Genomic DNA, 24,627 nt, shown 5'->3' with positions numbered 1-24,627 from the left:
AACAGTGGGGGGTCTCTTCAACCTAAGAACCGCCGTTCACACCATAAGTATAAGTATGAGTCTCCAAAACAGTTTGAGCTGAAACAGAGCTGAAAGGCTCTAAGGGCACTTAATGCCCGCTGGGCGCTACCTGTTTATCCCGTTTTTGAGGACGAAAAGTCAAAAGCGTCAGACGAAAAATCGGTCAAGCGAAAAATCGCATTAAAAAAAGACCGACAGGACTAATATAATTGCAACTTCGTTTGAGAGCAATTAAACGAAATTTAATAAAAATAGATAAAACTCTTGGAGGTAATAACTTCCAAAAACTAATTATCTAATAACATCTATCCAATAACCCATCAACGGGTCTTTTTTTAAAAAAAATTATTTGCAACCTTGAAGAAAAAAGGCCTCATTAATGAGACCATTTTGAAAAAAATGATTATACTCAATTTAGTTTTTGATGCTATAATTAACATAAAAAATAGATATAGAACAAAACATAATTATAATAAAAATATTTTCCATTGCATGTTACACTTACAAACTAAGACCAACCTTCGTCAAAAACAGATTGACGAAAACCTAGAAAAGTCAGCGAAAACAAGGAAAAACTGCTTTACCCATGGCTCACAAACTTAAGAAGGTCTTTAGAATTTTGTCCTCCTCGGAGTTTTTAGTACACTGAGTGATTGAAAGACTATAAACTTTACTTACTGAGGGCCTCCAAGGCCACTTAATGTACACTGCAATTTAATTGTTTATCCCGTTTTGGAAGCTCAGAGTCAAGAAAAATGTGGGAAAAAACATTCTGACAGATTGCCGGAGTAGCTTCATAATAGACTTGAGTGCTATAAATTATAGATAAAAACAGATGCAGAATTGAGCTGAAAAAGTTATCGGCCATTCTATTAGACAATTTTCAGCGACTAATACATACGGTTTTGTTCAATTGAAATTTAAACAAATTCAATATAAACTTGTTTTTTAAGTGCAAAAATCATTTTTTTAAGTGAGGTAGGTCACACAAGAGTAAAATCTAGTGTGACAGGCGGGAGACAGAGGGGTGCTGCATCTGCGAAAAGTTTTTTGGTTGCAAAAACTTCAGGAGAGGTTCGAGACCGCGGTCTAATAGATGACAGTCAGTGATCTTAACCACTCAGTGATACCGCCGTTAGCGGAACCAATTTAGATCACGCAAAAGCGGGCAATCAAGCGTGGAAAAGTCACTCAAAAAGTCAAGCACAAGAATGCTTTAGAATAAACAAAAAAAAAACGAAACTAAAAACGAGCACCGCAAAAGACGAAACAAAAAACGAGCACCCCAAAAGACGAAACAAAAAACGAGCACCGCAATATAGCTACGCTCAGCTTACCGCTACGCAGCTATGTCTTCTCTTTACAATTTTTTCTTGCATGTTTGTGAATTTCGTTACGCTTGTGAATTTCGTTATACTTCAGCTCAATAACAAAAAGCTACTGAATCTGCTGTTACCATAGTCATATATTTACATAAAAAAATTGGACCCTCCCAGTGGAAAATTATCATATAATTAACAACCTTGTCCCCTTATACAACCTTATAACCACTAATATTCAGCTACAAAAACAATCATCTGAGCAAAAAACGCACGTGTTCACGTTGTCTAATGAAAATCATGTTTTTCACCGGAGGAGGGTCGGCAGAAATGACTTTCACTAACGAGTGTATCAATGACGTCACGCACGCTAATAGGGCTGTTGAGCAGACAAAGTTCGCATATAAAAATTCTGAAGTGAGGGAAAGCGCCAAACCGCCTTTTCATAGCCGTGACAAATGGTGCAAAAATGTCGTCAATGTAAAAATACTTTATTAGCTTATCTGCCTAGAAAGAGATTTATATCACTAATGAAATTTAAATCACCAAACTACAACACACGTGATCTCGCAAAAGATTGGGTACAGAATATAAAGGGCTTAAGCTGTAACACAAAAGAGCACTTACTAGGAAATTAGGGAAGAACTAATGAGGAACTGGAAATTAATTGGCAAAGAATGAACTAAATTACCAACATAGCCGGCAGATTGCCGGAATAGCTGCGAAATAGACTTGCGTGCCGTAAAATACAGATGGAAAAAGATACAGAAGTGAGTTGATAATAGTTATCGCCGCCGCCTATAAAACTTACAAGTTTATTTCAAAGGAGGTTGTTTTTGGGTGCAAAAAATTTCCCTGTCGCGTCTCGAACCGGCGATCTCCGGATTAACAGCCAGTCGCCTTAACCACTCGGCTGTCGGACCATACAATCTGTTTTCTTACAATCAACTTTGTTTTAGGAACAGATTCTGTTTCTGAATAACCGCAATTTAGGTCACGCAGAAATCGTGAAATCAAGCGCGAAAAAGCCATTTAAGCAGTGACGAGACAGAATGTTCTAGAACAAATGTAAAACGAAAATGAAGCGTCAGACGACGAAACAAAAAACATAGCAGGACAAGTCCTGACGTACAATTCAAAGAATTTTCATTGACTTAACATAACCGACTAACGTCGGGCGAATTGCTCTCAAACGACCGGCGGGCGGTTGCCAGCACCTAGCCACTGTTTAGTGAGGTTAGCTTTCGCATGATTGAAGAGGCGTGAGGCTAGGGTAATAGACGATATTATCACGCCACATAACAGCCGCTGAAGTCAACAAAAGAGTTAAGGAGAGAGAGAGAGAGAGTGCGAGGTAAAACGTGAGCGAGAAAGAGAAGGAAAGAAACGACAACCAACACACACACAGAGAGAAAGAGAGAGAGCTAGAAATTTTTTCCATGAGATTCTAGCCTTGTTAGTAACTAAATCATATAAAAAACTGAAAGTGCAAAATTCAGAAGAAAACTTTCCACATTTCGCAGTGACGAAAATGTTCAAAGAACATTTTTTGCCTCTGGATTTTTGTCATGTAACCCATCTGCAAGACTTAAAAAGCTTCGTTGGCCAGTATTAATTGTTAAACTCAAAAAAGGACTCAAAAACTGCAAATAAAATGACAAAAATTTCAAAAAAAAAAAAAATTGAAAAAATCATAAGTTTTATTAAAAAATCGATAAACTTTGTGATATTAAAAAGTTCAAAACTATTCTATCGCAATAAAAATTGTTCAGTAACCTATTATCAAAGCCTATAGGAGGTTTCTTGGGGCTGGAAGAACTTAGATAATGACAAATTTTGAAAAATTTGAAAAAAAAAATTCAAGTTTTATCCAACAATTGCTAAAAATCGTGATGTTCAAATGTTGAAAAACCTTCTATTACCACTAGAAAGTATGCAGCAACGTGTTATCAAACCCTTCAGGAGGTTGTCTGAACCCTGAGGCTGAAAAATCTTGAATAATGAAAAAATATGTCAAAAAATTTTAAAAAATATAGCAATTTTTGTCAAAAAAATGCTAAAATTCGTGATGTTTAAATCTTGAAAATGATTCCATTACTTCTAGAAACTACATAGTAACCTATTATTAAACCCTCGAGGAAGTTCCTTGGCTCTTGAGGCTGGATAAACCTAAAAAACGACAAAAACTTTCAAAAACATTGAAAAAATTTACAAAATTTATCAAAAAAATGCAAAAAATTCGCAGTGTTGAAATGTTGAAACCATTCTATTACCACTAGAAACCATTCAATAACCTATTATCAAATCCTAAAGTGGATTCCTTGACACCTAGGGCTGCTAGGGCTGAAAAAACTTAAAAAACTGACAAAAATTTTCAAAAATCTTGAAAAAAATTGTGAAAATTAGTATAAATTTGCGTTTTTAGCTAGCGGTTGTTCGTCAGTAGCTAGCCACGGGTGGGGGGAGGGTGCACGGGGGTGCCGATGGGGGTGGCGACAGTCGGGTGGGGGGGGTGGGGGGCAACAGGTCGGTGGGGGGGGGCCAGCAGTGGGGGGGGGGTGGGGGGTCTTTAACCTCTAAGAACCGCTGTTCACACCATAAGTATAAGACTCCAAAACTGTTTGAGCTGAAACAGAGCTAAAACGCTCTAAGAGCACTTAATGCCCGCTGGGCGCTACCTGTTTATCCCGTTTTTGAGGACGAAAAGTCAAAAGCGTCAGACGAAAAATTGGTCAAGCGAAAAATCGCATAAAAAAAAGACCGACAGGACTAATATAATTGCTACAAACTTCGTTTGAGAGCAATTAAACAAACAACTAGACCTAGAACGGACAATGGGTGAATTGGGAAAACCATTTCTAAAAAAATCAGATGAAAAAAAACAAAAAACAGAAAATCAATGTCAAAATGTTGCTAGGGAGAATAAAAAACCACTAGTGAGATATGTAATTTTGATTCTAACAAAAAACTAGGTCCAGAATGAGCTGTGAATGGATTGGGAAAACCATTCAGAAAAAAATCCGATCCAAAAAATCGAAAAAACAGTAAAAAATCAGAGTGAAATTGCCGCATGTGAACAAAAAACCACTACCGAGAAACCGAACTTTTGTTCAAACACTGTTTTCTCACTCTACTTTAAAATTAGAGCGAAAAAAATTCATGCCGCAAAACCACTCGCTTTTTCGCTCCATTTCCTGTTTCGGCGTGACCAAAATAACCACTCCAATTTGACTTCAAAAATCATGAAAATGTGTGAACAGATCTTAAAAAAAAAAAAGACAGCGCCCCAATACAATTCAAATTCTTTGAATTGTAAAAAACCAAGAGCACCGCAATATAGCTACGCTCAGCTTACAGCTTCGCAGCTATAATAAAGAAATCCATTAGGACAGATGTTTTCCTATAAGTAAAACAGCAGGCCTGGTTTAAAGCTCCTAAATCTCATTTCATTGGGGGTTGGAACAATTAAAGCTATGTTTATTGCTTTATGTGTAAGAACTACTCAACAAGTTTTGCTAAATCTCGACATTTCTACGAAACTATGCGACAGATCCTAAAAAAGTTTGAGATCTTCGTACCTGACCCTGTATAGTCCCAGTCTTTGGGTACCCAAGTCTGCATTGGTGTTCTTGGACGGAGACAATACAGGCAGTCCCTTGGCAGAACTGTTCCCAACTAGAAAAGGATTCGAAACAGTAAGGAAACAGTGGAAGAGAGACGACAGTGTCCATTTGACTTTTTCACAGTAACAGTTCTTGAACTTGATCAGGGTCTCGGAGCAATCTCCAAATCTTGCATCTCCGAATGTTATTTGCCAGGTTGGACCACTTCCTATTGGCTCGTCTGTCTAGATAAAAAAACAACTGATCAACATGAGGCGAATTGCTCTCAAACGAATCGTTGTGGAGGGGGGTGGGGGTCTCTAAGAACCGCCCTTCACACCATCCGTATAAGTCTCCAGAACACTTTCTGTGAATCGCATACTTGGAGACTAGTGAGCTGAAAGGCTCTAAGAGCACTTAATGCCTGCTGGACGCTGCCTGTCTATCCCGTTTTAGAGGACGCAAAGTCGAATGGGTCAGACGAAAAATCAGTCATGCAAAAAATTGCGTTAAAAAAGACCGACAGGACTAATATAATTGCCACAAACTTCGTTTGAGAGCAATTAATAATTAATGCTAATTTCTCTTTACCTCCATGAGACAATGGACGTCGTTAGCTTTGATCAACTTGGAGGCCAGCTTCTGATCATACAAACTACCAGGTAGGTACAAATTCAACTTCTCCACATTCGGACTTCGTATTTTAGCATCCTTTCTATCATCAAAACGCAGCTTAGCACAAATTTCAGCCCACTTTTGCAGCTGAAGAGAACTGTTGTCGCCGTAGCGATTTAACACTGGCAATTCATCACTTTTGATGAATGATTCGACAATAACACTGTGATTGCCTTTGGACTCTACCAGGAATACGTTCGGTTTGATCATTATTGTTTCGTCTGAACATGTGATCTCGCATTCCAGCTGCAAATTATGATTGTTCGTGACCGTGAAAGATCCATAAATCTTACAGAAACCAGATAACTTGTAATTATAGCTAGTATTGCTAAGCTCTGTCAGAATCTCTTTGGGTGTTATTACGTAATTGACGGGATCACTTTTAGGTTTTATCTGTCGTGCAATTCCAATCGCAACTTTTGTTGGTTCCGGCGGAGTGGACACTAACAGAGGAAAATCAGCTTCACTTGGTTTGTCAAAACTAACAACGGCAGGTGTAGTGGTTGGCTTGGGCACGGTATTGGGAGTCAGTTGTTGCTCCACATTAGGCATAAATAACTTCTCAGTTAATGGGTTTACAGTACTTTTGATACCTTTCAAGGTAGATTCCGTGCATTCCGGCCCAATAGTGATCTCGGTAGTGTAGATGTTTTCAACTAAATCAGCCACATCCAAATTTGGCATTTCTTCCTTAAGTGGCAGGTGATAACTTTGATTCTGTGAATCTGCCGGCAGATACTGAGATACCAAAAAACTATGAGCTTGCTTACTCGCCTGGGCACATTTATTGTTACAGAATTTATCGAACAACTGTTTGATTAGAGCATCACCCCATGTAATTTCCACAATATTACCGTTCGGTCCTGGCCTCAGATACAACTTCGTAATTTGCACTTCGTGTCTCGGATTAATCGAAAAGCATTGTGGTGTACAGTCTTTTACATGTTGAGATGTAACACAAACATACGCAAAACGATCCCCCATATTCTGGACAACAATAGTAGCTGCTAGATTCCAACAATTATCAACGTTTGCCATTCTCTTGACTGTTACGTTGATATTCGAGCTCCCGCTATACGCTATCAGAGGAAGCCTAACTGTGTTCAGCTCGTCATCATCATCGTCACAGAGACCTACATTACAATTGAATTGGGGCGCATTAGGCGCGTCCATTCCGACGGGGATTCCTGGAGTGTAATCCTGGACAGCTTGGGCATAACCGGTAAGTTGCAAATTATTCTGATGTGAAATAGGAGCAGACGCTGCAACATCCGAGTACTGAGCAGCTAAAAACTTAGCATTCGTATCACCAAACGAATTAGTAGTAATCGTAGAAGTAGTATTGTGAACATTTGTGACAACTGGTTCTTCTTTATCTTTGAAATACGATCTGATTATGAGATGACTTCGGCATATTTCTTGAGCTTTCTGTTGGCTTCGTGGCTGTTCCTGGAATTGGACTACAACCTTCAGCTCTTCTTGGGGTAATAGTTCGACAGTATCGGACTTCGAATCAACTTCCGTGTTATCGTGTCCTCTATAGAGAGCATTGATACTGAAGGGGCGCCTGTCTTGGAATGACAAGCGTACCAAAGCATTGTAGCTTGAATTATTCCTGAACACAAGAATGGTTCACCAGCCAGAATGAAGGGATTGAATTGATAGCTTAACTTCTCTAGCACACCTGCAGTATTTTATGAACATCTAAACCACCTTCAATTTAAAACGAACGCAATCTCATAAGGTCTAAAACAATATAATCATTTTATACATAGTTTTACAGTTGAAACCGACTTCAACAAATTTTTTCATTTCACAAGTTGTTTCTACTATCTCAAATGTGCTTCCTCCGGTTCGGTCATTTACCAAGTAAAAAATGGCGAAAAATTTAGATACCAACTCTTACGACGAAAACAACTGTTCTAAATAAGTCGCGTATAAATTCAGGAAAACTGGTACGCTCTTCAGCAGAATATTTAATTATTGATAATGATGTATACATATTGCAACAGCGAGTCCCATCATGTTTAGGCCATATAAACCATTATCAATGTTGACAATTTTGTTCACACCTGCTGATGAGAAATAAAATTTTGTTTATGTAGGGAAATGGACAGATCGAGAATTTCTTACTTGAGCACACAGAGTCGTTTAACCGTAGCAGCAATTCCATTGGGAATGAACAGAAGGTACTCCACGTTGGACAAGATTACCTTGCCTCTCAACATACCACCAGGGGGCACGAGCGCACGTCTCGCCTGAAAACACTTAATTGTTAAACTATCCAAGCAGAACGGTCCTTTTGGTTTCTTTTACAATCAAACTAGTTCTGTTCCAAGGTTAGCAAAGTTTCGACATCTAATGTTTCTTTCAACTCTCCGAACACCATAGGAAGTAGCAACATATAGTTTGATGACTAACTTGGCTCAATTGGCGTAAAAGTCAGTTCTGTTTTGAAACAAACAATCTTTGTATTATTCTATTCTCATTTATTATACTTGGTTGTATCCTTATCAACTATTGCACCTGAATATACGCGTCACTTGTTTTACCATTTTCTTTTTGTTCGATTTTATGATAATCTTTATTTTTTGACAAACAGATGTTAATGTATTAAAGGAATTCTAAAACCCGCATAAATTTCAACAACTAGAATCAGATTCAAAAGTTAGGTAAATTTACAAAAATATACTGAACTATTAAATGCGGACATTTGGATCAACCACTTTTTATGTAAGCCGAGGAGGGCCATTAATTATTACTCTTAGAGTTTAGTTAACATCTAACAGAATTCCACAGCAATTTTATGTCCTCCGATTTCACCTTTTTATCCACTTTCTCAGTTTCTCTCGATGATCAACGCTTTAGCAAATAATACAAACAATCAACTAACATCGGGCGAATCGCTCTAAAACGTCTGGCGAGCAGTGGGCTTCGGCAGTAGCCAGCTGGGGTTTAGGGATGCATCATATGCGTGTGAGCGGAGGGAGGGAAGGGGGTCAAGCGATGGTGGGGGTCAAGTGATGGGGGTAGGGTTGTGGGAGTTGGATGAGAGGGGGTCCAAATCGCCCGGTTGGAGGAGGGTGGCGGAGGGGGGGGGGTGTTTTTAGTGGGGGGGGGGGGGGTGACTGAGGGGGGTCAAGACTAAGAACCGCCCTTCACACACCTCGAAATTGTCTCCTCAAACAGTTTCGGTGAATCGCATACTTAAAGACCAGTAAGGCTTTAGGCTCTAATAGAGCTGCTCGACCACTTAGTTTCCTCCGAGCGCTACCTGTTTATTCCGTTTTTGAGGACGAAAAGTCAAATGGGTCAGACGAAAAATCGGAAAACCACAAAGATAAGGACAAATATAATTTCTACAAACTTCGTTCGAGAGCAATTAATCACAACCGTCTGGCGTCAAAAGAATTGCATTCGAACGAATAGTGAGGGCTCGAATATATTGCAGCCTGCTTCAGTCCGGTGGATAACTAAATTTACTAAGGGGGGCTTCACGTGATGGCATCAAAGATTATTATTTACCACCATAGGCAATAATAAAATTTAAAGTGGAAAAAATTACACTAATTTTGGCGCACATTTCATTTGACTTTTAGTAGAGATCTGCCGCCACTTCAGTGGATGTTATCGATGTGATAATTCTCAAGCAGAACAAGCTAAACAAAGGTGCACGTGTCTTGGAAATTAAGTAAGTCAAGGAACTTAAGAACCAAAGACGACAACGCCAACCCCCGACCGTGAGCAGAAGGTCATTGTCAGTGGAGCTGCTGACACTAGGAATGAGAGAAAAATTAGATCACGCAAATCGGAAAAGTCAAGGGGGACAAAACTTACTCATAAAGTCAAAACGGTCATGCAAAAACTTTGAATAAAACAGATCGACACGTTTACAATAATTGCTTCAAACTTCGTTTGAGAGCAATTAAAAATCTACCGACAATAAATGAGTGAATGAATGAACAAAAGTGAACGTAACGTACTCAGCCACGACCTCTCTGCGATTCGTACAAAAGTCAAACAGGACCTCCAATAATTGGCCGAAACTTCGCTTGAGTTCATTTAGTAGGTATTTCCCCATTGGAATAAATGTATAATTGCCACTAGTTTATGGTTAGATGCGCTTGATTTCACTAGTAGTATTCGTTCCGAGATCAATAACTTAGAAGTCGTGTAAAATAATCGATACGAGAAAATACTCATGCCATCTAACTATCGCCATCTGATTTACTCAATTTAGTAGACCACAATATGATTTTAGTGAACAGTAAGTTGTCATATACGATAACCCATTTCCAAAACACACAGACAAGTGTGAGAAACTGACCTGCGGTTGACCTTTGAATCGGATCGAGTCTGAACTCTTCTCAGTTGATTCCGTTCCAGTTTTGGAATTATGCCTTGTTCCAACTTCCTCAGAGACCACAGGAGCTTCTTCACATCCTATTAAATTCACTTTCGTCAGAGGCCGCAGATATAGATATCTTCAATTACATTTCGGGTCAAAAAATTAGTATTTTTCATCAAAAAGAGGACACCCATTGCTGGATAACAGCTGCCAAACGCCAAACAAACTGCACCAACTTTTAGTTCGAGAAAAACCACTGTCAACACAGGAACACGAAAAGCGCGCGAAACAACGGAAAGGTCACGAGAATTAACATTCATCCCAAGATGCTGCCATCGGCTTTTTTGGTAAAAATCAAAAAATTCAAAACCGCTTTTCTCCGTTTTCCGGCAGTGTTTAGAATTGCGCTATAAACTTTATGAACGAATCGTGTTCAAAATGAAGTTTCACCAGCTCTGCATTTTGAAACGATCGTCAAGATCAATCCCTTGAGTAGAATTAATTAGAAGAGAAGGGTAAAAAATTTAAATCTTTGATACAAATTTCAGCTAACGAAGTTAAACTCCAAAAGCATACAATAAAATGGAACAAGATGGCTCGTGCGAGTCTGTGCGTAGCACAAAATGTTTCGACATACCTCTCAAGTTTGCAAGAAAAACTTTTGAATTCAGTCAGAGAAACCGTTAGGAATTATCCGAAAGCAACTTCAAGAAATTTACTTGTACTATTTGGAACAAAACATGCCGACTTTTTTCGCAGACAAAAACGAAAATCCTTCAACTCATTCAAAAAGATAAATGTAGTAAAATTTGAAAGACACAGAAACAAAAAACCAAACACACATACACATGCCACACATACACAAAAAACACCAACACACAAAAAAAACCAAAAAAAATAAATAATTTTCTTTTGACAATTGCTAAATACTAAAGGCTCGTGACAGTTCATCTGGTTCATCTTTGCTTTTTCTCAACAAAAATTACATTTAGATGTTCTTAAGGCATTTGTGTTGGTGACTGCAAATTTGACACTAAATTTTGAAATGTAACTTCTTGAAGTTTTTCAAAAATTTTGTCAACATTGATATTTCATGAGCATAATATAATAGGATTTTGAATTTTATAAATAAAAAGTTTTTTAAAATCTCAGATCAATATCAGCGAGATTCAAAAACTAACAGTGTAGGCTGTGGACTAAATGAAAGCCGCAGTTTGCCGCAAACATTAAGTAATATCTCTATATGACAGTCTTTTACACTCTGCCTCCATTTGTGTCTAACTATTAAAGAAACTAAACCTCTCACACCCCACTCACATACTAACTCTCTGCCTCTTTATCTTTCTCGCTCTCCTACTCACATATCACACATTTTACAAACACACATACACACACACATACACCAACACAAGCGCGCGCACACAAACACCAAAAACATTTTAAAAACTTTATTTTTGGCATCTGATCTTAACCCGATGTTTGTTTCCGTTCACTGAATTCTTGATTGTTTTCTGAGAGACTAGGCGTGGACTTGTGAGGCAATAGTATCGGTAAAGTTAAAATTTACACTAAATTTGAAAAACTTTTTGAAAACATTTTGACAATCTGGACAATTCATTAGCATAAGGGGGCTAATTTCATGAGCATAACTAATTTTAAACCTTTGCAGAACTGTTATCACCGAGTTTATACGAAACACAGTTCAATACCTTTTAAAGCCGCAATTCGTAGCAAACACGCATTTATTCAAATTTTTCATGATTTCTGACAGTTTTGCACTCCGTCTGGTTTATTTAACCTTTAACGGAACTAACCCTCTCACACTACTCATATTTCTACCTCTCGCGCTCTTATCCTTACACAAACATTACACACACACATAAATACACCTCCACAGGTGCTCAATCACACAGAACCAAAGACACAAATACAAACATCGATACGAAAAAAAATTATAATTTAGTTTTGGCATATGATCTTTACTCAAGCTCCGTTAGCGTTCATGTATGTCTTGAATCTTTTTTGTACAAAACTAGATTTAAATTTCTTACGGCAACTGTATTGCTAATTGCAAAGTCGCCACAAAATTTGAGGTTTTTGAGATTTTTCGAAATATTTTGTCTTTTTTTGTTTTACAAACATAATCGTGACACAAATGAACACAAACGAACTGAGAAAAACAGAAAACGTATCTTATTTTACAAAAATATTTTTTTCATTTTTGAGGAATTTTCACAACCCAAACCTTTTGTTTTTTAATTACAGAAACGCTCAAAGCCTAGTAAAGACCAGTTCGAAGAAAGAACTTCAGTATAAAGAAATGAAAAATAAATTTAATCTATTTTTCAAAACAAATTGAACCACTCTGTTAAATATATCAATCTGGCAATCCATAAACTAACTAACTCTCACAATTTGCTGTATTGCATTACACAAGAGTAGATTAGTTTGAGCAATAGGGTCTGAAAATATAATCTGTAGCAAAAAAAATTAAAAAAATCTTTCGGTAAAGAGAAAGAATGGTTCGTACAATAGCTCTTAACCATCAGAAAAATTTTTTAAAAAATGATTCACCCAATACAAAGTTAGCAAAAACAAAACAACTGATCCAAATAAATAGAAAAATTTAATTAATTCTGTAGATAACACAAGTACACCTAACAACAATTTTTTTCCTATGCAATCGAAGCCCTCAAAATACTCACACAGCAATAGGCGAGCCATGTCAGTCTTTTTCTGTCTATTTCTCATTAAAAAACTCTCTTGAAGGACAAAAACTGTAATAGTCTTGTCAATAAGAAAAACTTTGAGCCGAAGGCATCCCCTTCAATTCCAACTGAATGCGAAAAAAACAATGGCCAAAAAACTACTACATCAGCTCAAAAAGTAGCAAAATAGCTGCAAAACCTCAAAACTACTATAAAACTAGGATAATTTATAATAAATATTAGAACAATATCAGAACGTGCTGAAAAACTTTTTACAGCCGATTCAAATTGCTAAGACCAAAAATTATTTTAATACGTTCCCCTCCATGGAAAAAATGAAAATTTGGAAGAAGATGAAAGGAAAAACCGAAGGAAAGGAGAAATTGGAAGAAAACATGAAAGGGAAGGGGGCGTGTCAATCTGCGATAAACGTTGCAGTCTTTTATAGAAACCAGAAGTAGCCTTTAAGGGCTACACAATGTCGTTTCGCTACGATGCCTAAAACGTTGAAATTTGACTGAAAAAAGCCAGCCTCGCATATATATTCCGCTATTTTGAAAAAAAACGTTGAAACAATAATAGGAAAACTTACACATATAGCAGTTAATAGTAATTTTAGTGTAGCTCGCATGATTTATAGGAAGGAGCTAGCAGTATGGGGGCACAATGATGTTTCAAATAGGTTTACCAGGGTGCTTCAATAAATTTCTCTATATAAAATTTTTTTTAAGTTTCACATATATATAGTTCAGAGAAGAAGAAGATCTGAAACGAAAAAGGAAACCAATTTCGACTAGTTTTTGACTGACTTTTATTAGTGCACTGCCGCCAATTGAGTTTAGTTGCTAAAAATTGTGAATAAGAGATCAAAAATCGAGAAGTCAAGTGTGAAAAAAATCACCCCACAATAAAATCGGTCACAAAATTCTTCATAAAAAAGACACGATTAGAAAATTCCGTCAAACTTTAATCGAGAGCAATTAATAATGGCAGGGCTTGTATCGACACAACCAGCTTTTGATACAACAAAACAACCAATGAGATCAAATAAACAATTGCCAATACGGAGGAAAAAGCAAAACAATTTCCTTCAAAGGATATGAAAAAATTTTGACAGAAAACAACGGAATGCATTGACTTGAACAGGCTATAAAGTATCTACATTAAAAATTCAATCATTCTAATCTCACAACTACTTAAAACAAAAGAGAAAGCAATTGAAAATAACAGACTAACGTCGGGCAAATTGCTCTCGAACGACCCACGAGCGGTTGGCTTCGTCCCTAGCTAGACTCGGTTAGTGAGGCTAGCTTTAGATTGATTCGACTCTGCAACTTTTAGTTTTCCAGCCTTGTTACTAATTAAATCAAATATTTTAAAAAATTGTAAAACTTAAAAGAAAAGCTTCCAGATTTCGCAGTGAAAATATTCAAAACTACCTTTTGTCTCTGGAATTATGTCAAGTAACCCATCTGCAGGACTTGAAAAGCCTCGTTGGGCAGTAATGATCGTTAAACTCAGAAAAGGACAATAGTAAAAAAAATTTGAAATCGCAAAATCTTTTTTAAATCATGGTCAAACTCAGGATATTAAAAATCTTCCAAACCATTTTACTGTCTCAGGAGACTACTCAGTATCCCTATTTCAAGCTTAATAGTTTAACTGGCTCATGAAGATCCATAAACTGGGTTAATGATAATAATTTTCCGAAAATTTGAAAAATAAATTAAATTTCATCAAAAAATTGCTTAAGCTGAAGTCATTAAAATATTGATAACCATTCCATTAACTCTAATAATTATGCGATAGCTGATCATCAAGCCTTTGAGGAGGTACCTAGGACCCTGGTGCCAAAAAAATGAGAAAAAAGTCAAAAAGATGAAAAACTTGAAAGAATTGATTTTTTACAATTGCTGACATTAAAATCTTGAAAAACATTCCATTACATCCAGAAGCTATGCAGCAACCTATAATCAAACCCTAGAGGAGGTTATGTGGCTCCTGAGGATGGAGAATCCTTAAAATAAACATTTTCAAAAAAAACTTGAAACTGAAATTTGTGTTAAGAAGTTGAAAACTATTCTATCGCTAAGAGAAAGAATTCAGATACTTATTATCGAACCTTTAAGGAGTTTTTCTGTCCCTGAGGCTGGAAAAACTTAAATGATGACATTAACAATTTTTAAAAAATTGAAAAAAGCAACTTTCAAAAAATTTGAAAAAATTTCAAAAAGATTGAAAAAAATGCAAATACGTTTCAAAAAAATCATTAAATTTGCAATTATAAAATTATTTAAAAAAAATATTCTATTACATCTACAAACTATACGGTAACCTATTGTCAAACCCCAGAGGATGTTTCTCGGCTCTTGAGGCCGGAAAAACCTAAAAACTGACAAAATCCTTCAAAAAACTAGAAAAAAATGCAAGTTTTATCAAAAAAACGAGAGCAGACAAAAACGAAAATCCTTCAACTCATTCAAAAAGATAAATGTAGTAAAATTTGAAGGACACAGAAACAAAAAACCAAACACACATACACATGCCACATACACAAAAAACACCAACACACAAAGAAACACAAAAAAAAATAAATAATTTTCTTTTGACAATTGCTAAAAACTAAAAGCTCGTGACAGTTCATCTGGTTCATCTTTGCTTTTTCTCAACAAAAATTACATTTAGATGTTCTTAAGGCATTTGTGTTGGTGACTGCAAATTTGACACTAAATTTTGAAAGGTAACTTCTTGAAATTTTTCAAAAATTTTGTCAACATTGATATTTCATGAGCATAATATAATAGGATTTTAAATTTCATAAATAATAAGTTTTTTAAAATCTCAAAGATCAATATCAGCGGGATTCAAAAACTAACAGTGTAGGCTGTGGACTAAATGAAAGCCGCAGTTTGCCGCAAACATTAAGTAATTTCTCTATATGTGACAGTCTTTTACACTCTGCCTCCGTTTGTGTCTAACTATTCAAGAAACTAAACCTCTCGCACCCCACTCACATACTAACGCTCTGCCTCTTTATCTTTCTCGCTCTCCTACTCACATATCACACATTTTACAAACACACATACACACACACATACACCAACACAAGCGCGCGCACACAAACACCCAAAACATTTTAAAAACTTTATTTTTGGCATCTGATCTTAACCCGATGTTTGTTTCCGTTCACTGAATTCTTGATTGTTTTCTGAGAGACTAGGCGTGGACTTGTGAGGCAATAGTATCGGTAAAGTTAAAATTTACACTAAATTTGAAAAACTTTTTGAAAACATTTTGACAATCTGGACAATTCATTAGCATAAGGGGGCTAATTTCATGAGCATAACTAAGATAACAATCGAAGCCCTCAAACTACTCACACAGCAATAGGCGAGTCATGTCAGTCTTTTTCTGTCTATTTCTCATTAAAAAAACTCTCTTGAAGGACAAAAACTGTAATCGTTTTGTCAATAAGAAAAACTTTGAGCCGAAGGCATTCCCTTCAATTCCAACTGAATGCGAAAAAAACAATGGCCAAAAAACTACTACATCAGCTCAAAAAGTAGCAAAATAGCTGCAAAACCTCAAAACTACTTAAAACTAGGATAATTTATAATAAATATTAGAACAATATCAGAACGTGCTGAAAAACTTTTTACAGCCGATTCAAATTGCTAAGACCAAAAATTATTTTAATACGTTCCCCTCCATGGAAAAAATGAAAATTTGGAAGGAAGAAGATGAAAGGAAAAACCGAAGGAAAGGAGAAATTGGAAGAAAACATGAAAGGGAAGGGGGCGTGTCAATCTGCGATAAACGTTGCAGTCTTTTATAGAAACCAGAAGTAGCCTTTAAGGGCTACACAATGTCGTTTCGCTACGATGCCTAAAACGTTGAAATTTGACTGAAAAAAGCCAGCCTCGCATATATATTCCGCTATTTTGAAAAAAAACGTTGAAACAATAATAGGAAAACTTACACATATAGCAGTTAATAGTAATTTTAGTGTAGCTCGCTTGATTTATAGGAAGGAGCTAGCAGTATGGGGGCACAATGATGTTTCAAATAGGTTTACCAGGGTGCTTCAATAAATTTCTCTATATAACAATTTCTTTTAAGTTTCACATATATATAGTTCAGAGAAGAAGAAGATCTGAAACGTAAAAGGAAACCAATTTCGACTAGTTTTTGACTGACTTTTATTAGTGCACTGCCGCCAATTGAGTTTAGTTGCTAAAAATTGTGAATAAGAGATCAAAAATCGAGAAGTCAAGTGTGAAAAAAATCACCCGACAAGTAAAATTGGTCACAAAATTCTTCATAAAAAAGACACGATTAGAAAATTGCGTCAAAACTAGAAAATGCAAGTTTTATCAAAAAAACGAGAGCAGACAAAAACGAAAATCCTTCAACTCATTCAAAAACATAAATGTAGTAAAATTTGAAGGACACAGAAACAAAAAACCAAACACACATACACATGCCACATACACAAAAAACACCAACACACAAAGAAAAACCAAAAAAAAAATAATTTTCTTTTGACAATTGCTAAAAACTAAAAGCTCGTGACAGTTCATCTGGTTCATCTTTGCTTTTTCTCAACAAAAATTACATTTAGATGTTCTTTAGGCATTTGTGTTGGTGACTGCAAATTTGACACTAAATTTTGAAAGGTAACTTCTTGAAGTTTTTCAAAAATTTTGTCAACATTGATATTTCATGAGCATAATATAATAGGATTTTAAATTTTATAAATAATAAGTTTTTTAAAATCTCAAAGATCAATATCAGCGAGATTCAAAAACTAACAGTGTAGGCTGTGGACTAAATGAAAGCCGCAGTTTGCCGCAAACATTAAGTAATTTCTCTATATGTGACAGTCTTTTACACTCTGCCTCCGTTTGTGTCTAACTATTCAAGAAACTAAACCTCTCGCACCCCACTCACATACTAACTCTTTGCCTCTTTATCTTTCTCGCTCTCCTACTCACATATCACACATTTTACAAACACACATACACACACACATACACCAACACAAGCGCGCGCACACAAACACCAAAAACATTTTAAAAACTTTATTTTTGGCATCTGATCTTAACCCGATGTTTGTTTCCGTTCACTGAATTCTTGATTGTTTTCTGAGAGACTAGGCGTGGACTTGTGAGGCAATAGCATCGGTAAAGTTGAAATTTACACTAAATTTGAAAAACTTTTTGAAAACATTTTGACAATCTGGACAATTCATTAGCATAAGGGGGCTAATTTCATGAGCATAACTAAGATAACAATCGAAGCCCTCAAACTACTCACACAGCAATAGGCGAGTCATGTCCGTCTTTTTCTGTCTATTTCTCATTAAAAAACTCTCTTGAAGGACAAAAACTGTAATCGTTTTGTCAATAAGAAAAACTTTGAGCCGAAGGCATCCCCTTCAATTCCAACTGAATGCGAAAAAAACAATGGCCAAAAAACTACTACATCAGCTCAAAAAGTAGCAAAATAGCTGCAAAACCTCAAAACTACTATAAAACTAGGATAATTTATAATAAATATTAGAACAATATCAGAACGTGCTGAAAAACTTTTTACAGCCGATTCAAATTGCTAAGACCAAAAATTATTTTAATACGTTCCCCTCCATGGAAAAAATGAAAATTTGGAAGAAAATGAAAGGAAAAACCGAAGGAAAGGAGAAATTGGAAGAAAACATGAAAGGGAAGGGGGTGTGTCAATCTGCGATAAACGTTGCAGTCTTTTATAGAAACCAGAAGTAGCCTTTAAGGGCTACACAATGTCGTTTCGCTACGATGCCTAAAACGTTGAAATTTGACTGAAAAAAGCCAGCCTCGCATATATATTCCGCTATTTTGAAAAAAACGTTGAAACAATAATAGGAAAACTTACACATATAGCAGTTAATAGTAATTTTAGTGTAGCTCGCTTGATTTATAGGAAGGAGCTAGCACTATGGGGGCACAATGATGTTTCAAATAGGTTTACCAGGGTGCTTCAATAAATTTCTCTATATAACAATTTCTTTTAAGTTTCGCATATATATAGTTCAGAGAAGAAGAAGATCTGAAACGTAAAAGGAAACCAATTTCGACTAGTTTTTGACTGACTTTTATTAGTGCACTGCCGCCAATTGAGTTTAGTTGCTAAAAATTGTGAATAAGAGATCAAAAATCGAGAAGTCAAGTGTGAAAAAAATCACCCGACAAGTAAAATTGGTTACAAAATTCTTCATAAAAAAGACACGATTAGAAAATTGCGTCAAAACTAGAAAAAAAATGCACGTTTTATCAAAAAAAACGAGAGCAGACAAAAACGAAAATCCTTCAACTCATTCAAAAAGATAAATGTAGTAAAATTTGAAGAACACAGAAACAAAAAACCAAACACACATACACATGCCACATACACAAAAAACACCAACACACAAAGAAAAAGCAAAAAAAATAAATAATTTTCTTTTGACAATTGCTAAAAACTAAAAGCTCGTGACAGTTCATCTGGTTCATCTTTGCTTTTTCTCAACAAAAATTACATTTAGATGTTCTTAAGGCATTTGTGTTGGTGACTGCAAATTTGACACTAAATTTTGAAAGGTAACTTCTTGAAATTTTTCAAAAATTTTGTCAACATTGATATTTCATGAGCATAATATAATAGGATTTTAAATTTCATAAATAATAAGTTTTTTAAAATCTCAAAGATCAATATCAGCGGGATTCAAAAACTAACAGTGTAGGCTGTGGACTAAATGAAAGCCGCAGTTTGCCGCAAACATTAAGTAATTTCTCTATATGTGACAGTCTTTTACACTCTGCCTCCGTTTGTGTCTAACTATTCAAGAAACTAAACCTCTCGCACCCCACTCACATACTAACGCTCTGCCTCTTTATCTTTCTCGCTCTCCTACTCACATATCACACATTTTACAAACACACATACACACACACACATACACCAACACAAGCGCGCGCACACAATTACCAAAAACATTTCAAAAACTTTATTTTTGGCATCTGATCTTAACCCGATGTTTGTTTCCGTTCACTGAGTTCTTGATTGTTTTCTGAGAGACCAGGCGTGGACTTGTGAGGCAATAGTATCGGTAAAGTTAAAATTTACACTAAATTTGAAAAACTTTTTGAAAACATTTTGACAATCTGGACAATTCATTAGCATAAGGGGACTAATTTCAAGAGCATAACTAAGATAACAATCGAAGCCCTCAAACTACTCACACAGCAATAGGCGAGTCATGTCAGTCTTTTTCTGTCTATTTCTCATTAAAAAAACTCTCTTGAAGGACAAAAACTGTAATCGTTTTGTCAATAAGAAAAACTTTGAGCCGAAGGCATCCCCTTCAATTCCAACTGAATGCGAACAAAACAATGGCCAAAAAACTACTACATCAGCTCAAAAAGTAGCAAAATAGCTGCAAAACCTCAAAACTACTATAAAACTAGGATAATTTATAATAAATATTAGAACAATATCAGAACGTGCCGAAAAACTTTTTACAGCCGATTCAAATTGCTAAGACCAAAAATTATTTTAATACGTTCCCCTCCATGGAAAAAATGAAAATTTGGAAGGAAGAAGATGAAAGGAAAAACCGAAGGAAAGGAGAAATTGGAAGAAAACATGAAAGGGAAGGGGGCGTGTCAATCTGCGATAAACGTTGCAGTCTTTTATAGAAACCAGAAGTAGCCTTTAAGGGCTACACAATGTCGTTTCGGTACGATGCCTAAAACGTTGAAATTTGACTGAAAAAAAACCAGCCTCGCATATATATTCCGCTATTTTGAAAAAAACGTTGAAACAATAATAGGAAAACTTACATATATAGCAGTTAATAGTAATTTTAGTGTAGCTCGCTTGATTTATAGGAAGGAGCTAGCAGTATGGGGGCACAATGATGTTTCAAATAGGTTTACCAGGGTGCTTCAATAAATTTCTCTATATAGCAATTTCTTTTAAGTTTCACATATATATAGTTCAGAGAAGAAGAAGATCTGAAACGTAAAAGGAAACCAATTTCGACTAGTTTTTGACTGACTTTTATTAGTGCACTGCCGCCAATTGAGTTTAGTTGCTAAAAATTGTGAATAAGAGATCAAAAATCGAGAAGTCAAGTGTGAAAAAAATCACCCGACAAGTAAAATTGGTCACAAAATTCTTCATAAAAAAGACACGATTAGAAAATTGCGTCAAAACTAGAAAATGCAAGTTTTATCAAAAAAACGAGAGCAGACAAAAACGAAAATCCTTCAACTCATTCAAAAATATAAATGTAGTAAAATTTGAAAGACACAGAAACAAAAACCAAACACACATACACATGCCACACATACACAAAAAACACCAACACACAAAGAAAAACCAAAAAAAAATAAATAATTTTCTTTTGACAATTGCTAAATACTAAAGGCTCGTGATAGTTCATCTGGTTCATCTTTGCTTTTTCTCAGTGAAAATTACATTTAGATGTTCTTAAGGCATTTGTGTTGGTGACTGCAAATTTGACACTAAATTTTGAAAGGTAACTTGAAGTTTTTCAAAAATTTTGTCAACATTGATATTTCATGAGCATAATATAATAGGATTTTAAATTTCATAAATAATAAGTTTTTTAAAATCTCAAAGATCAATATCAGCGAGATTCAAAAACTAACAGTGTAGGCTGTGGACTAAATGAAAGCCGCAGTTTGCCGCAAACATTAAGTAATTTCTCTATATGTGACAGTCTTTTACACTCTGCCTCCGTTTGTGTCTAACTATTCAAGAAACTAAACCTCTCGCACCCCACTCACATACTAACTCTCTGCCTCTTTATCTTTCTCGCTCTCCTACTCACATATCACACATTTTACAAACACACATACACACACACATACACCAACACAAGCGCGCGCGCACAAACACCAAAAACATTTTAAAAACTTTATTTTTGGCATCTGATCTTAACCCGATGTTTGTTTCCGTTCACTGAATTCTTGATTGTTTTCTGAGAGACTAGGCGTGGACTTGTGAGGCAATAGTATCGGTAAAGTTAAAATTTACACTAAATTTGAAAAACTTTTTGAAAACATTTTGACAATCTGGACAATTCATTAGCATAAGGGGGCTAATTTCATGAGCATAACTAAGATAACAATCGAAGCCCTCAAACTACTCACACAGCAATAGGCGAGTCATGTCCGTCTTTTTCTGTCTATTTCTCATTAAAAAAACTCTCTTGAAGGACAAAAACTGTAATCGTTTTGTCAATAAGAAAAACTTTGAGCCGAAGGCATCCCCTTCAATTCCAACTGAATGCGAAAAAAACAATGACCAAAAAACTACTACATCAGCTAAAAAAGTAGCAAAATAGCTGCAAAACCTCAAAACTACTATAAAACTAGGATAATTTCTAATAAATATTAGAACAATATCAGAACGTGCTGAAAAACTTTTTACAGCCGATTCAAATTGCTAAGACCAAAAATTATTTTAATACGTTCCCCTCCATGGAAAAAATGAAAATTTGGAAGAAGATGAAAGGAAAAACCGAAGGAAAGGAGAAATTGGAAGAAAACATGAAAGGGAAGGGGGTGTGTCAATCTGCGATAAACGTTGCAGTCTTTTATAGAAACCAGAAGTAGCCTTTAAGGGCTACACAATGTCGTTTCGCTACGATGCCTAAAACGTTGAAATTTGACTGAAAAAAGCCAGCCTCGCATATATATTCCGCTATTTTGAAAAAAACGTTGAAACAATAATACGAAAACTTACACATATAGCAGTTTATAGTAATTTTAGTGTAGCTCGCTTGATTTAGAGGAAGGAGCTAGCAGTATGGGGGCACAATGATGTTTCAAATAGGTTTACCAGGGTGCTTCAATAAATTTCTCTATATAAAAATTTCTTTTAAGTTTCACATATATATAGTTCAGAGAAGAAGATCTGAAACGAAAAAGGAAACCAATTTCGACTAGTTTTTGACTGACTTTTATTAGTGCACTGCCGCCAATTGAGTTTAGTTGCTAAAAATTGTGAATAACAGATCAAAAATCGAGAAGTCAAGTGTGAAAAAAATCACCCGACAAGTGAAATCGGTCACAAAATTCTTCATAAAAAAGACAAGATTAGAAAATTGCGTCAAACTTTAATCGAGAGCAATAAATAATGGCAGGGCTTGTATCGACACTACCAGCTTTTGATACAACAAAACAACCAATGAGATCAAATAAACAATTGCCAATACGGAGGAAAAAGCAAAACAATTTCCTTCAAAAAACATGAAAAAATTTTGACACAAAACAACGGAATGCATTGACTTGAACAGGCTATAAAAATCTACATTACAAATTCAATCATTCTAATCTCACAACTACTTAAAACAAAAGAGAAAGCAATTGAACATAACAGACTAACTTCGGGCAAATTGCTCTCGAACGACCCACGAGCGGTTGGCTTCGTCCCTAGCTAGACTCGGTTAGTGAGGCTAGCTTTAGATTGATTCGACTCTGCAACTTTTAGTTTTCTGGCCTTGTTACTAATTAAATCAAATAAAAACTGATATTTTAAAAAATTGCAAAACTTAAAAGAAAAGCTTCCAGATTTCGCAGTGAAAATATTCAAAACTACCTTTTGTCTCTGGAATTATGTCAAGTAACCCATCTGCAGGACTTGAAAAGCCTCGTTGGGCAGTAATGATCGTTAAACTCAGAAAAGGACAATAGTAAAAAAAACTTGAAATCGCAAAATCTTTTTTAAATCAAGGTCAAACTCAGGATATTAAAAATTTTCCAAACCATTTTACTGTCTCAGGAGACTATTCAGTATCCCTATTTCAAGCTTAATAGTTTAACTGGCTCATGAAGGTCCATAAACTTGGTTAATGATAATAATTTTCCGAAAATTTGAAAAATAAATAAAATTTCATCAAAAAATTGCTTAAGCTGAAGTCATTAAAATATTGATAACCATTCCATTAACTCTAATAATTATGCGATAGCTGATCATCAAGCCTTTGAGGAGGTCCATAGGACCCTGGTGCCAAAAAAATGACAAAAAAGTCAAAAAGATGAAGAACTTGAAAGAATTGATTTTTTTAAAAATTGCTGACATTAAAATCTTGAAAAACATTCCATTACATCTAGAAGCTATGCAGCAACCTATAATCAAACCCTAGAGGAGGTTATGTGGCTCCTGAGGATGGAAAATCCTTAAAATAAACATTTTCAAAAAACTTGAAACTGAAATTTGTGTTAAGAAGTTGAAAACTATTCTATCGCTAAGAGAAAGAATTCAGATACTTATTATCGAACCTTTAAGGAGTTTTTCTGTCCCTGAGGCTGGAAAAACTTAAATGATGACATTAAAAATTTTAAAAAATTAAAAAAAGCAACTTTCAAAAAATTTGAAAAAATTTCAAAAAGCTTGAAAAAAATGCAAATACGTTTCAAAAAAATCATTAAATTTGCTATAATAAAATCATTAAAAAAATATTCTATTACATCTACAAACTATACGGTATTGTCAAACCCCAGAGGATGTTTCTCGGCTCTTGAGGCAGGACAAACCTAAAAACTGACAAAATCTTTCAAAAAACTAGAAAAAAAAATGCAAGTTTTATCAAAAAAACGAGAGCAGACAAAAACGAAAATCCTTCAACTCATTCAAAAATATAAATGTAGTAAAATTTGAAAGACACAGAAACAAAAACCAAACACACATACACATGCCACACATACACAAAAAACACCAACACACAAAGAAAAACCAAAAAAAAATAAATAATTTTCTTTTGACAATTGCTAAATACTAAAGGCTCGTGATAGTTCATCTGGTTCATCTTTGCTTTTTCTCAGTGAAAATTACATTTAGATGTTCTTAAGGCATTTGTGTTGGTGACTGCAAATTTGACACTAAATTTTGAAAGGTAACTTCTTCAA

The 24,627-nt window shown here is 35.4% G+C and overlaps 1 protein-coding gene across 3 annotated transcripts in view; it reads right to left on the bottom strand.

Moving 5' to 3' along the window:
- LOC142344786 (uncharacterized) overlaps window positions 1-24,627 on the bottom strand; it is a 188,127-nt gene that overhangs the window by 12,041 nt on the left and 151,459 nt on the right. For all 3 annotated transcript variants that reach the window (XM_075396725.1, XM_075396726.1, XM_075396727.1), the window contains 4 exons: window positions 9,945-10,060; window positions 7,751-7,875; window positions 5,534-7,232; window positions 4,919-5,187 (listed from right to left, as the gene is read on the bottom strand). In XM_075396725.1, coding sequence (XP_075252840.1) covers window positions 4,919-5,187; window positions 5,534-7,232; window positions 7,751-7,875; window positions 9,945-10,060 — 2,209 coding nt within the window. The remainder of the gene's footprint in view (window positions 1-4,918; window positions 5,188-5,533; window positions 7,233-7,750; window positions 7,876-9,944; window positions 10,061-24,627) is intronic.

The sequence above is a fragment of the Convolutriloba macropyga genome, chromosome 8, assembly GCF_964194025.1.
Source record: "Convolutriloba macropyga chromosome 8, txConMacr16.3, whole genome shotgun sequence".
NCBI lineage: Eukaryota > Metazoa > Xenacoelomorpha > Acoela > Convolutidae > Convolutriloba > Convolutriloba macropyga.
Note: the sequence above shows the minus strand (reverse complement) of the source record. Positions and strands in the feature narration are given on the sequence as shown.